At 48.0% G+C, this 13,696-nt stretch overlaps 1 protein-coding gene across 1 annotated transcript in view; it reads left to right on the top strand.

The window, feature by feature from the left end:
• The first annotated feature begins 8,268 nt into the window (after positions 1 to 8,268).
• vipr1b (vasoactive intestinal peptide receptor 1b) overlaps positions 8,269 to 13,696 on the top strand; it is a 70,841-nt gene continuing 65,413 nt past the window's right edge. Inside the window, exons 1-2 of the mRNA XM_068052195.1 lie at positions 8,269 to 8,331; positions 9,628 to 9,730. Of these exons, the coding sequence (XP_067908296.1) occupies positions 8,269 to 8,331; positions 9,628 to 9,730 (166 nt within the window). The remainder of the gene's footprint in view (positions 8,332 to 9,627; positions 9,731 to 13,696) is intronic.

Raw genomic sequence — 13,696 nt, 5'->3', positions numbered from 1 at the left:
CCACTACTCTTCACTGAACTGTACGCTTTTTCTTTCAATTTGATAATATCTTTAACTTCCTTAGTTAGCCACGGATGATGCGTCCTTCTCTTTCTCACTGGAATGTGTCTTTGTTGAGTGTTTTGAAATATCCCCTTAAATGTCTGCCACTGCATCTCTACTGACCTATCCCTTAACCTGATTTCTGGCCCCGAGTTCTGGTTTTGCCTGCAAGTGGAAATATATTTTTTACATCTACCCTAGCAAACTCTTTCATAATATTAAAGACCTGTATCGCCCCTCAGTCTTCTCCTTTCTGGAGAAAAGATCCCCACCTGTTCAGCCTTTCCTGATAGGTATAACCTCTCAGTTCTGGTAGTATGGTTTCTAGTCAATCTTTTTTGCACCTTCTCCATATCCTCCTCAATACCCTTTTTATGATATGGAGACCAGAACTGTTCGCATTGCTATTTGTGGGAGCTTGCTGTGTGCAAATTGGCTGCTGTGTTTTCTACAACAGTACAACATTACAACAGTGAATACACTTCAAAAACACTCCATTGGCTATAAAACATTTTGGGATGCTGTGAAAGGCACTATAGAAATGCAAGTCCTTCTTCTAGTGCTTTAACCCACCCAAATATACAGAGATAAAAAACAAATGGCAAGTGCTGGGCAATTGAAAGAAACTCATTGTGGAAAGACACACCGGGGTAGATTAGGACCTTGTTCGATAGTGTAAAACGGGCTATTGCCAGTGGACAGTCTGGGTACATCTCTTCATTAATTTTATTAGGAATAAGAAAAAAAGAAAAATGTAAAATAGACTGCCATCACCATCACCCATTTACACCATCACACAAAGACAAGACAGGTTCATCCACATCTGGAGAGAGATAAGACAAGGTAGTCGTGTTTTGGGCATGAACCTTTCCAAGAGACCCAACCCGACGATCAATGTCTTACCACAATATGGCAATATGGTAAATTGCCAAAAACCAAATGCAAGCTAACAACAGATATGGAAAAACTGCTATTGTAAAAGGTACTTTAATGCTATTTTACTAATAAGGTGTCAGGTGTGGCTCAGTGTGTTGCACTCTTGCCAGTGAAGTTAAAATGTTGTAGGTTCAAATATCACTGCAGGGACTAAAGCAGGAAAAATGCAGGCTGACACTCCAGTGCAGTACTGAGGGGGTGCTGCACTGTCAAAGATGCAATCTTTCAGATGAGGCCTTAAGGCACAGTGGTTAGCACCGCAGCCTCACAGCTCCAGGAACCCAGGTTCGATTCTGGGTATTGCCTGTGCGGAGTTTGCAAGTTCTCCCTGTGACCGCGTGGGTTTTCGCCGGGTGCTCCATTTTCCTCCCGCAGCCAAAGACTTGCAGGTTGATAGGTAAATTGGCCATTATAAATTGCCCCTAGTAGAGGTAGGTGGTAGGGAATTGAGGGAAGGTGGGGATGTGAGAGGGTAATGGGATTAGTGTAAATGGGTGGTTGATGGTCGGCACGGACTTGGTGGTCCGAAGGGCCTGTTTTAGTGCTGTATCTCTAAATAAAATAAATAAAGGCAAGATCTAGTCTGCTGTCTCAGGTGAATATAAAAGATACCACGGTACTATTTGGAAGAGTTCTCCTTGGTGTCTTGGGCAATATTTTGACCTTAGACCGGAGCAGCAGCAGTCGGCGGTGGACCTGGGAGGAGGCGGAGCCAGAGCGGAGCCTGTGGAAATAAAGAGCGGGGCTCGAGGCACTTGCCTACCTTAGACCGGAGCAGCATCAGTCGGCAGCGGACCTGGGAGAAGGCATATCCAGAGCAGAAGTCGGCAGCGGACCTGGGAGAAGGCGGATCCAGAGCAGAAGTTGACAGCGGACCTGGGAGAAGGCGGATCCAGTGCAGAAGTCGATGGTGGACCTGGGAGAAGGCATATCCAGAGCAGAAGTCGGCAGCGGACCTGGGAGAAGGCGGATCCAGAGCAGAAGTTGACAGCGGACCTGGGAGAAGGCGGATCCAGAGCAGAAGTCGATGGTGGACCTGGGAGAAGGCGGATCCAGAGCAGAAGTCGATGGTGGACCTGGGAGAAGGCGGATCCAGAGCAGAAGTCGGCAGCGGACCTGGGAGAAGGCGGATCAGAGCAGAAGTCGACAGCGGACCTGGGAGAAGGCGGATCCAGAGCAGAAGTCGATGGTGGACCTGGGAGAAGGCGGATCCAGAGCAGAAGTCGACAGCGGACCTGGGAGAAGGCGGATCCAGAGCAGAAGTCGATGGTGGACCTGGGAGAAGGCGGATCCAGAGCAGAAGTCGACAGCGGACCTGGGAGAAGGCGGATCAGAGCAGAAGTCGACAGCGGACCTGGGAGAAGGCGGATCCAGAGCAGAAGTCGGCAGCGGACCTGGGAGAAGGCGGATCCAGAGCAGAAGTTGACAGCGGACCTGGGAGAAGGCGGATCCAGAGCAGAAGTCGATGGTGGACCTGGGAGAAGGCGGATCCAGAGCAGAAGTCGGCAGCGGACCTGGGAGAAGGCGGATCCAGAGCAGAAGTTGACAGCGGACCTGGGAGAAGGCGGATCCAGAGCAGAAGTCGATGGTGGACCTGGGAGAAGGCGGATCCAGAGCAGAAGTCGACAGCGGACCTGGGAGAAGGCGGATCCAGAGCAGAAGTCGGCAGCGGACCTGGGAGAAGGCGGATCCAGAGCAGAAGTTGACAGCGGACCTGGGAGAAGGCGGATCCAGAGCAGAAGTCGATGGTGGACCTGGGAGAAGGCGGATCCAGAGCAGAAGTCGGCAGCGGACCTGGGAGAAGGCATATCCAGAGCAGAAGTCGGCAGCGGACCTGGGAGAAGGCGGATCCAGAGCAGAAGTTGACAGCGGACCTGGGAGAAGGCGGATCCAGAGCAGAAGTCGATGGTGGACCTGGGAGAAGGCGGATCCAGAGCAGAAGTCGACAGCGGACCTGGGAGAAGGCGGATCCAGAGCAGAAGTCGACAGCGGACCTGGGAGAAGGCGGATCAGAGCAGAAGTCGACAGCGGACCTGGGAGAAGGCGGATCCAGAGCAGAAGTCGACGGTGGACCTGGGAGAAGGCGGATCCAGAGCAGAAGTCGACAGCGGACCTGGGAGAAGGCGGATCCAGAGCAGAAGTCGACAGCGGACCTGGGAGAAGGCGGATCCAGAGCAGAAGTCGATGGTGGACCTGGGAGAAGACGGATCCAGAGCAGAAGTCGACAGCGGACCTGGGAGAAGGCGGATCCAGAGCAGAAGTTGACAGCGGACCTGGGAGAAGGCGGATCCAGAGCAGAAGTTGACAGCGGACCTGGGAGAAGGCGGATCCAGAGCAGAAGTCGATGGTGGACCTGGGAGAAGGCGGATCCAGAGCAGAAGTCGATGGTGCACCTGGGAGGAGATGGATCCAATGCAGAAGTCGACAGCGGACCTGGGAGAAGGCTGATCCGGAGCTGCAGTCGGTGGCACACCTGGGAGAAGGCGGATCCAGAGCAGAAGTTGACAGTGGACCTGGGAGAAGGCGGATCCAGAGCAGAAGTCGGCAGCGGACCTGGGAGAAGGCATATCCAGAGCAGAAGTCGGCAGCGGACCTGGGAGAAGGCGGATCCAGAGCAGAAGTTGACAGCGGACCTGGGAGAAGGCGGATCCAGAGCAGAAGTCGACAGCGGACCTGGGAGAAGGCGGATCCAGAGCAGAAGTCGACAGCGGACCTGGGAGAAGGCGGATCAGAGCAGAAGTCGACAGCGGACCTGGGAGAAGGCGGATCCAGAGCAGAAGTCGACGGTGGACCTGGGAGAAGGCGGATCCAGAGCAGAAGTCGACAGCGGACCTGGGAGAAGGCGGATCCAGAGCAGAAGTCGACAGCGGACCTGGGAGAAGGCGGATCCAGAGCAGAAGTCGATGGTGGACCTGGGAGAAGACGGATCCAGAGCAGAAGTCGACAGCGGACCTGGGAGAAGGCGGATCCAGAGCAGAAGTTGACAGCGGACCTGGGAGAAGGCGGATCCAGAGCAGAAGTTGACAGCGGACCTGGGAGAAGGCGGATCCAGAGCAGAAGTCGATGGTGGACCTGGGAGAAGGCGGATCCAGAGCAGAAGTCGATGGTGCACCTGGGAGGAGATGGATCCAATGCAGAAGTCGACAGCGGACCTGGGAGAAGGCTGATCCGGAGCTGCAGTCGGTGGCACACCTGGGAGGAGGTGAATCCGGAGTAGCGGCAGTCAGTGGGCTCTCTCTCTCTCTCTCTCTCTGTGTCGGCGCGCGCTGGGTTTCAAAAGAGGAAAAAAACTTACAGTGACATCACGGGAGATCTGTAAGCTGATTGGCTGGATAAGTAACAGCTTGTTATTGCCTGTATATAGCTTAAACATCAGGGGGGGGGGAAAGTTCTTTTTTTTAAACCCACAAATAGCTACCATGTAAGTGATAAGGTTAGTACTACTAAGGTTTTTTAATTAGTGTAATTTAATAATAATTACTAATTAGAATAGTGCTGTTTGGACAGAGTCAGGCTGTGAGTTGTGTGTGAGGGATTTTATTGATTAGGGGGAGGAGAGTCTTTCTTTTCTTTTCTACCTTTTCAGCCTCCACTTTACAGGGGAAGATGTTGATTGGCAAGAGACTGCCAAGTTATTCCACTTATTACATTAGCAATAGTCAGTTTGTAAAGCTAAGGGCAGCTTAAAGGCAGGGCAGCTCGTCCCAGTGGAATGTGTCTCCTGTGGCAGGTGGGAAGTTGTGGACGCACCATGTGTCCTTGACAAACACACCTACAGGGTGTCTCCAGCTGTAGATGCTTGAGCTCCGGGTTTCGGACCTCGAGCAGCGGCTGGAGCTATTGTGGTGCATCCGCGAGGCAGAGAACTACGTGGATAGCACGTTTCAGGAGGTAATCACCCCGGAGCCTAAGAGAGCACAGGCAGAGAGGGACTGAGTGGCTGCCAGACAGACAAGAAGGTCAAGGCAGGTAGTGCAAGAGTCCCCGGAGGACATCCCACTTTCTAACCGGTATTCAGTTCTGAGTACCAATGGGAGAGAGGGTTCCTCTGGAGAGTGCAGTGAGAGTCACATCCAGAGCACCATGGGTGGCTCAGCTGTGCAGGGAGGGAGGAGAAAGCACAAGAGAGCAATGGTAATAGGGGATTCTGTAGTTAGGGGAACAGACAGGCATTTCTGTGGTCGCAGACATGATTCCAGGATGGTTTGTTGCCTCCCTGGTGCAATGGTCATGGATATCACTGGTTAGGCCACAGCTGGAGTATTGCGTACAGTTCTGGTCACCTCATTACAGGAAGGACATAATTGCGCTGGAGAGAGTACAGAGGAAATTTACAAGAATGTTGCCAGGGATTGAAAGTTGCAGCTATGAGGAAAGATTGGATAGGCTGGGGTTGTTTTCCTTAGAACAGAGGAGATTGAAGGGTGACTTATTTGAAGTGTATAAAATTATGAGGGGCCTAGATAGAGTAGACAGGAATGACCTGTTTTCCCTAGTGGAGAGGTCAATTACCAGGGGGCACAGATTTAAGGTGATTAGAGGGGACATGAGGAAAACCTTTTTCACCCAGAGGGTGGTGTGTGTCTGGAATTCACTGCCCGGATTGGTGGTGGAGGCAGTAACCCTCAATTCTTTTAAAAGGTACCTGGACATGCACCTGAAGTGCAGCAAGGCTATGGACCAGGTGCTGGAAGGTGGGATTAGATTGGGCGGCTAGTTTTTTCAGCTGGCACAGACATGACAGGCTGAATGGCCTCCTTCTGTGCTGTAATTTTCCTATGATTCTACTATTTGCTCAGCTGCCATCACTAAAACAGATTATGTGGTCATTGAAGTGCATGGGATCCTGCTGTGTGCAAATTGGCTGATGTGTTTCCTATGTTGTACCTCAGTGGCTGATCTTGAAGCGATGAAGCAGAATCTCTTCCATTTGTCGCCTGGTGCTGTTAAGTTGGCTCTTACATCTGTGGACAGAAGACTGACTGGGACAGTGGGAGAGGTGGTGCAAGGTCAAAGTTGCAGGCTTGTTGTATTATTCAGTGATTTCCTAATCTAATACTGAGTCAGCATGAGAATATCCAGGAGGCCAAGAACCACTATGAGTATCTCTATTTAACGGCATGAACGCTTTATTCTTCGTTCATGGGTGTCCCTGCAAGGCCAGCATTTGTTGCCCATCCCTAATTGCCCTTGACAACTGAGTGGTTTACTAGGTCATTTCAGAGGTCAACTACATGACTGTCATATGTCGGCCAGACCAGTGAACTAGATGGGCTTTTACAACAATCAATGATAGTTTCATGGCATTACTAAGACTAGCCAATTGCAGATATTTTAAGCAATCAATTAAATTTAAATTCCACAAGCTGTTGTCCTGAGATGTGAACCCATGTGCCCGGGCTGACTTTCTACATTACAAACCCAGTGACAGTAACATTATTCCACCATCTCCCTCTATATACAGAGCATCCAGCAGTAATACTTCAATCTTCACTTGTATCAGACTAGGGCACTAAAATCAGGGGAAATGTAGAGACAAAATTCAATGTGAAAGATTCACATTTCTATCACGGCTTTCACAACCTCAGGCCATCCCAAAGCACTTCACTGGTCATGCACAAAAATGACTTATATTTATATAGCATCTTGAATCTAATAAAACATCCCAAGGCACTTCACAGCAATGTTATAAAGCAAAAAATGACACTGAGCCACATAAAACGATATTAAGGCAGATGGCCAAAAGCTTGACCAGCGAGCTAGGGTTTAAGAAGTGTCTTAAAGGAGGAAGGTGAGGTAGAGAGTCAGAGAGGTGTAGGGAGGATATTCCAAAGTTTAGGGCCGAGGCAACTGAAGGCACAGCTACCAATGGTGGAACGATTAAAATCAGGGATGTACAAGAAGCCAGAATTAGATGAGTGCAGGTATTTTGGGGCTGGAGGAGATTACAGGGATAGGGAGGGTCGAGGACATGAAGGGATTTGAAAACAAGGATAAGAATGTTTAAAATCGAGGTAATGTTTAACTGGGAGGTAACGTAGGTCAGCGAGCACAGGGGTGATAGGTGAACAGGACTTGGTGTGAGTAAAGACACAAACAGCAGAGTTTTGGATGACCTCAAGTTTAGAGAGAGTAGAATTTGGGAGACCGGCCAGGAGTGTACTGGAATAGCCAAGTCTAGAGGTAACAGAGGCATGAATGAGGGTTTCAGCAGCAAATGAGCAGAGGCAGGGGTCAAGTTGTTATAGAGGTTAAAATAGGTGGTCTTAGTGATGGCGTGAATATGTGCTCGGAAACTCATCTTGGGGTCAAATGTGACACCAAGGTTGTGAACAGTCCGGTTCAGTCTCAGACAGTTGCCAAGAAGAGGGATGGAGTCAGTAATTAGGGAATGTCGTACTTTTCGAAATGTCACTATTGTAATGTAGGACCAGCAAACTCCCACAAACAGCAGTGAGATAAATGAGCAGGTAATCTATTTTTAGTGATGACAAGTATTGGCCAGGACATAGGGGTGGGGGTGTGAGGTCCTTCTTTATTGTCGTGGGATATTTTCGGTGCACCCAACTGGGCAGACAAGGCCTCAGTTTAATGTCTCACCTGAAAAACAGCAACAGGGTGAGTGCATAGAGAGAGAGAGAGCAGGAGAAATATTCTTTTACACAGAGGGTCATGAGAGTCTGATAAGGGGAGTTAGTCATTGTAACAGAGACAGGGTAGGCACTTGGGGGTTAGGAGCACTGCAACACTCCAACACTGCATGAGCTGAATGAGGCTGTTTGCTGAGCTGTGATTTCTATGTAATTCGGTGGAAAAGCTTATCTTCCTAAAATCTAAAATACATCATAAAGCAATGATTGTATCAGGTACCTGATAGTCCCGCCCCTTTAGTGTGCTGCCATTGGTGAAAGGCGAGGCAGCGTGGTTCCTGGTTGGTCTTTGCCACTGTCAATCAGGAGAAGGAAATGTATACAGGAGTGACACAGTCAAACCTGGATTCAGATCACAGAGTGGGGCTGAAGAGAAAGAATTTAATCAGCTTCAGAAACTTGTACTGGCTTCATATAAATGTCAGAAACCCAGACTCTAGGATTCCAGTTTTGTGTGTTTGTTGTAAGGTTATTTTAAAGGTTTATAAAGAAAATGTTTTTTATTTATTTTCCAACTGAAGCAGCACCTTTGCAAAGGAAGGATGATTGTAAACCGGGAGTGCTGGAGAGTTGCTCCCGATCCCGCTGAAGCTGCTCCGCCGGCAGCGAAACTCTGAGCGAGGGGCGCAAGCTGGGCGCAATGAAGTTCGGCCAAGTTTCCGTCCTGTTCGCAGCCCTGCTGACCCAGAGCGAGATCCCCCGGGTAAGTCATTGCATTAACGTGGGACCAACCAGGTTTAAAAATTCCGCCGGATTTTAAAAACAGCCTGGTTATTTTGTGTGTGTGTCTCCTTTATAATGCACCAAAATACAGGGAGATCAGGTTAGTAGACCAGTGACACTTTAATTATAACTGGTGTAAATAGAAAGAAAATAGATTAGTATTAAATAAGATCGTAACAGGGAAGTAGTTTAAAAATAGTTTTATTAACTATCATTTTAAATTATTCTTCAATCATTGTTCGGGGATTAATAAAATATATTATAAAAAAAAATTCTCTATTTACAACTGTGATTTTTTAAAAATCAGTATTGGTGGGTCCCACCATTAACATTAAGGGGTATGGCCATGAATGAACTGTAGCTATTAATTTCTAATTATCGTTGTTGCAGTTGGAATGCCAGGGTTCTGATAACTACAGTTGGTTTAAGGAAGACTGGGATAAAGGAAACAGGGTTTTCCACTCCGGATCCCCCATATGAAAGATGGTCACTTGGTCGAGGTATTCATGCTTGTGAAACTGTACCTGGGCAACAGCTCAGTGCCTTCAGGGGAGATGAGGAGTAAACCGCAATAAAAAGATACAGATTGAACTTTCTTGATGAAAAGCCACACTCCTATAGAAGCATAATGTGCCTCAGTGCTACATTCAAAAAACATAGTCGAGACAAACCTGGTAATTTAAAACTAGCTTTTGTTTTTAGGAGTTAGGCTAAGTGTTGTACATTGCTTAAATAGTGAGAGGTGACGATGGAGACTCTGATTGTTAGAGATCGTGTAGAATCCCAGAGCACAGAAGGAGGCCATTCAGCCCATCGTGCTTATGCTGGCTCTTTGAAAAAGCTGTCCAATACTTGCTCCTGCTCTTTCCCCATTGTCTTGCAAATGTTTCCTTTTACAAGTATGTTTCCAAATCCCCTTTCAAAAGTTATTACTGAAACTGTGTCTGCTGCCCTTTCAAGCAGGGCATTCAAGATTATAACTCGGTGCTTTAAAAAAAAAACTCCCCCTTTTGGTTGTTTTGCCAATTATCTTAAAATTAAGATCATGGTTAAAGGTGCTGGCCGATGAAACATGGACCCATATAGACCAAGGAGGCCCCAGGCAGCTCTGTGCTTCTGTGGACACCATCTGCACTCGCGTGCGTTAATGTGTCTGCAATAAAATCAGCGCACCCATAGCAAGAGCAAGTTCAGAATTTGTGCATGAGCTTTCCCAGTTTGACATTTTGTGGCCTTTATAATGACGCAGCTTCTGACAGGGCTGTGTTGTCTCCAGGTGCTGTGTGTGCATCCAGCCTGCGAGATCGTGCTGAAGATTACACAGCTACACGAGGAGTGTCTCAGGAAGCTCACCACAGACAATCAGAGCTCCGAGATAGGTAAGCAAACTACACTGGGAGGGGGGGGTGGGGCCCTGGAGCACTATCCCAGAAACACACAGATTAATATGGACAAGAAAAGGGTAACAATGAGAGAGGGAGCAAAGGAAAGAAACAGGAACTTGCATCTATGTAGCGCCTTTCATAACCTCGGCATCCCAAAGTACGGGAGTGGCGCAGTGGTTAGCACCGCAGCCTCACAGCTCCAGTGACCCGGGTTCAATTCTGGGTACTGCCTGTGTGGAGTTTGCAAGTTCTCCCTGTGACCGCGTGGGTTTCCTCCGGGTGCTCCGGTTTCCTCCCACAGCCAAAGACTTGCAGGTTGATAGGTAAATTGGCCATTGTAAATTGTCCCTAGTGTAGGTAGGTGGTAAGAGAATTGTGGGGATGTGGTAGGGAATACGGGATTAATGTAGGATTAGTATAAGTAGGTGGTTGTTGGTCGGCACAGACCCGGTGGGCCAAAGGGCCTGTTTCAGTGCTCTATGACTTTACAGCCAATGAATTACTTGTATTGAAGTGTAGTCACTGTTGTGATGTTGGACGTGTGGCAGCCAATTTGCACGCAGCAAGCTCCCACCAACAGCATCAAGATAATTACCAGATCATCTGTTTTAGTGATGTCTGGTCGAAGGACACTGGACAGAATGCCTCTGTTCTTCATTGAAATAGTGCTGTGGGGTCTTTTACCTCCACCTGAGAGGGCAGACTGGGCCTTGATTTAACATTGCATCTGAAAGACAGCAGCTCCGCCAGTGCAGCGCTCCCTGAGAGGTAGGGAAAGCTCATCAGATTCTGTCACAGAGACCTCCGAACCTTAGAATATTTTTATCCTCCTAAAAAGGCTCCAACGTTACAAGTTATAGGATACATTTTATTTCAACTGTGCAACAATTATAAACCCACATGGATTGCTGGAAAAGACAGCAATCGGTTAGTTGACAGCTTGAGAGATAGATAGAGACTGCATGTTAAATATTGCACATTAGGTGCAGTAGCATAGTGGTTATGTTACTGGACCAGCAATACAGAGACCTGAACCAATGATCTGGAGACATGCATTCAAGTCCCCCCACGAGTTGGGGAATTTAAATTCAATTAGTTAAATAAAAGCTGGCATGAAAAAGCTAGGATCCGTAATGGTGAACATGAAGCCACTGGATTGACGTGAAAATGCAGCTTGTTCCCTCATGTCCTTTAGGGAAATCTGCTGTCCTTACCCGGTCTGGCCTACATGTGACTCCAGACCCACAGTAATGTGGTTGACTCTTAACCACCCTCTACAATGGCCTAGCAATCCACTCAGTTGTATTCAGGAAGGTGGCTCACTGCCAGGATTTGGGGATAGGCAATAAATGCTGGCCTTGCCAGTGACGCCCACGTCTCGTAAATGAAAGTTTTAATTGTAAGTAAATACAAGCAAGTGGGTCACATATTTTGAGATGTGTTTCACACCTGCTGTAGAGGGAACTAAATCCCGTTCAGTTTAATAGGCTCGGTATCTACATTATATATATTTTTATAAAAGCTTTTCTTACAGATTTTATATATACACACACCTATTTATATCCCATGTGTGTTTGTTTGTCTGACTGTAAAACTGTATCATCAAATCATACAGCACAGAATGGCTTTGAATTACCTATCCAATTAGTCCCACTCCCCCGCTCTTTCCCAATAGCCCTGTAAATGTTTCCTTATTACTGTATTACTTATTGTTACCATTGAAATATCCCCAATAACTCTTAGTGGACTGTTAGGGAGCTCGCTGCCTTCTATGTATTAAAAAGTGATAGGCATCTGTTTTGTATTAGCAAGCAGTATTGATCCAGGTGACACACTCCAGACCTTTCATCCCAGACATAGGAAACAGAATTTGGCTCGAACATTGAGCACAGGTATTGCTGATATCTCAGGGAAAGATCATCCGCATTCCTTATCTCTTTAAATTCAAGAGGCATTATCTCTGAGCACAGGGTAGAGGAGTGATTGCTTTCTGTTTAAGCACAGATAGCTTGCTCCCTGACAGCTGAAATGTAAACTCGATGGTCCTGATATTAATGGGGAGGATTCAGGGGAGGATGAAAATGGTGGGGGTTCATGTTGAGACCGAAGGTGTGGAAGTCTGGCTAACATTAATGGCAGGACTTCAAAGGGGAGGCGGTGGCATAGTGGTATTACCACTGGACTGGTAACCCAGAGACCCAGGGTATTGATCTGGGGACATGGGTTCGAATCCCACCACAGCAAAAGGTGGAATTTGAATTTAATTAATAAATCTGGAATTAAAAAGCTAGTCTAATGATGGCCATGAGACCATTGTTGATTGTTGTAAAAACCCATCTGGTTCACTAATTAGGGAAGGAAATCTGCTGTCCTTACCTGGTCTGGCCTACATGTGACTCCAGACCCACAGCAATGTGGTTAACTCTTACATGCCCTCTGAAATGGCCTAGCAAGCCATTCAGTTGTACCTAACCGCTATGAAGTCAATAAAAGGGAATGAAACCGGTGGGACCACGGGGCATCAACCTAGGCACCGGAAACGACAACGACAATCCCAGCCCTGTCGACCCTGCAAAGTCCTCCTTACTAACATCTGGGGGCTTGTGCCAAAGTTGGGAGAGCTGTCCCACAGACTAGTCAAGCAACAGCCTGACATAGTCATACTCACGGAATCATACCTTACAGACAATGTCCCTGACACTGCAATCACTATCCCTGGGTATGTCCTGTCCCACCGGCAGGACAAACCCAGCAGAGGTGGTGGCACAGTGGTATACAGTAGGGATGGAGTTGCCCTGGGAGTCCTCAACATCGACTCTGGACCCCATGAAGTCTCATGGCATCAGGTCAAACATGGGCAAGGTAACCTCCTACTGATTACCACCTACCGCCCTCCCTCAGCTGATGACTCAGTACTCCTCCATGTAGAACACCATTTGGAGGAAGCACTGAGGGTGGCAAGGGCACAAAATGTACTCTGGGTGGGGGACTTCAATGTCCATCACCAAGAGTGGCTCAGTAGCACCACTACTGACCGAGCTGGCAGAGTCCTAAAGGACAATACTGCTAGACTGGGTCTGCGGCAGGTGGTGGGGGAACCAACACGAGGGAAAAACATACTTGACCTTGTCCTCACCAATCTGCCTGCTGCAGATGCTTCTACCCATGACTGTATTGGTAGGAGAGACCACCGCACAGTCCTTGTGGAGACGAAGTCCCGCCTTAACATTGAGGATACCGTCCATCATGTTGTGTGGCACTATCACCATGCCAAATGGGATAGATTTCGAACAATCTAGCAATGCAAAACTGGACATCCATGAGGGGCTGTGGGCCATCAGCAACAGCAGAATTGCTCAACTCAACCACAATCTGTAACCTCATGGCCCGGCATATCCTCAACTCTACCATTACCATCAAGCCAGGAGACCAACCCTGATACAATGAAGAGTGCAGGTGGGCGTGCCAGGAGCAGCACCAGGCATACCTCAAAATGAGGTGTCAACCTGGTGAAGCTACAACCCAGGACTACTTGCATGCCAAACTGCATAAGCAGCATGCAATAGACAGAGCTAAGCGATCCCATAACCAATGGATCAGATCTAAGCTCTGCAGTCCTGCCACATACAGCCGTGAATGGTGGTGGACCATTAAACAACTAACTGGAGGAGGTGGCTCCACAAATATCCCCATCCTCAATGATAGGGGAGCCCAGCAGTGCGAAAGATAAGGCAGAAGCATTTGCAACAATCTTCAGTCAGAAGTGCTGAGTTTGATCCATCTCAGCCTCCTCCTGAAATCCCCAGCATCACAGATGCCAGACTTCAGCCAATTTGATTCACTCCACGTGATATCAAGAAACGACTGAAGGTCCTGGATACTGGAAGGCACTGGAATCCCATACGAATATTAATGCATTTGTATGTTGATATTTGATTAACCTAATTTCAGGTGTTGATT

Source organism: Heterodontus francisci, chromosome 2 (genome assembly GCF_036365525.1).
Source record: "Heterodontus francisci isolate sHetFra1 chromosome 2, sHetFra1.hap1, whole genome shotgun sequence".
Lineage (NCBI taxonomy): Eukaryota > Metazoa > Chordata > Chondrichthyes > Heterodontiformes > Heterodontidae > Heterodontus > Heterodontus francisci.
Note: the sequence above shows the minus strand (reverse complement) of the source record. Positions and strands in the feature narration are given on the sequence as shown.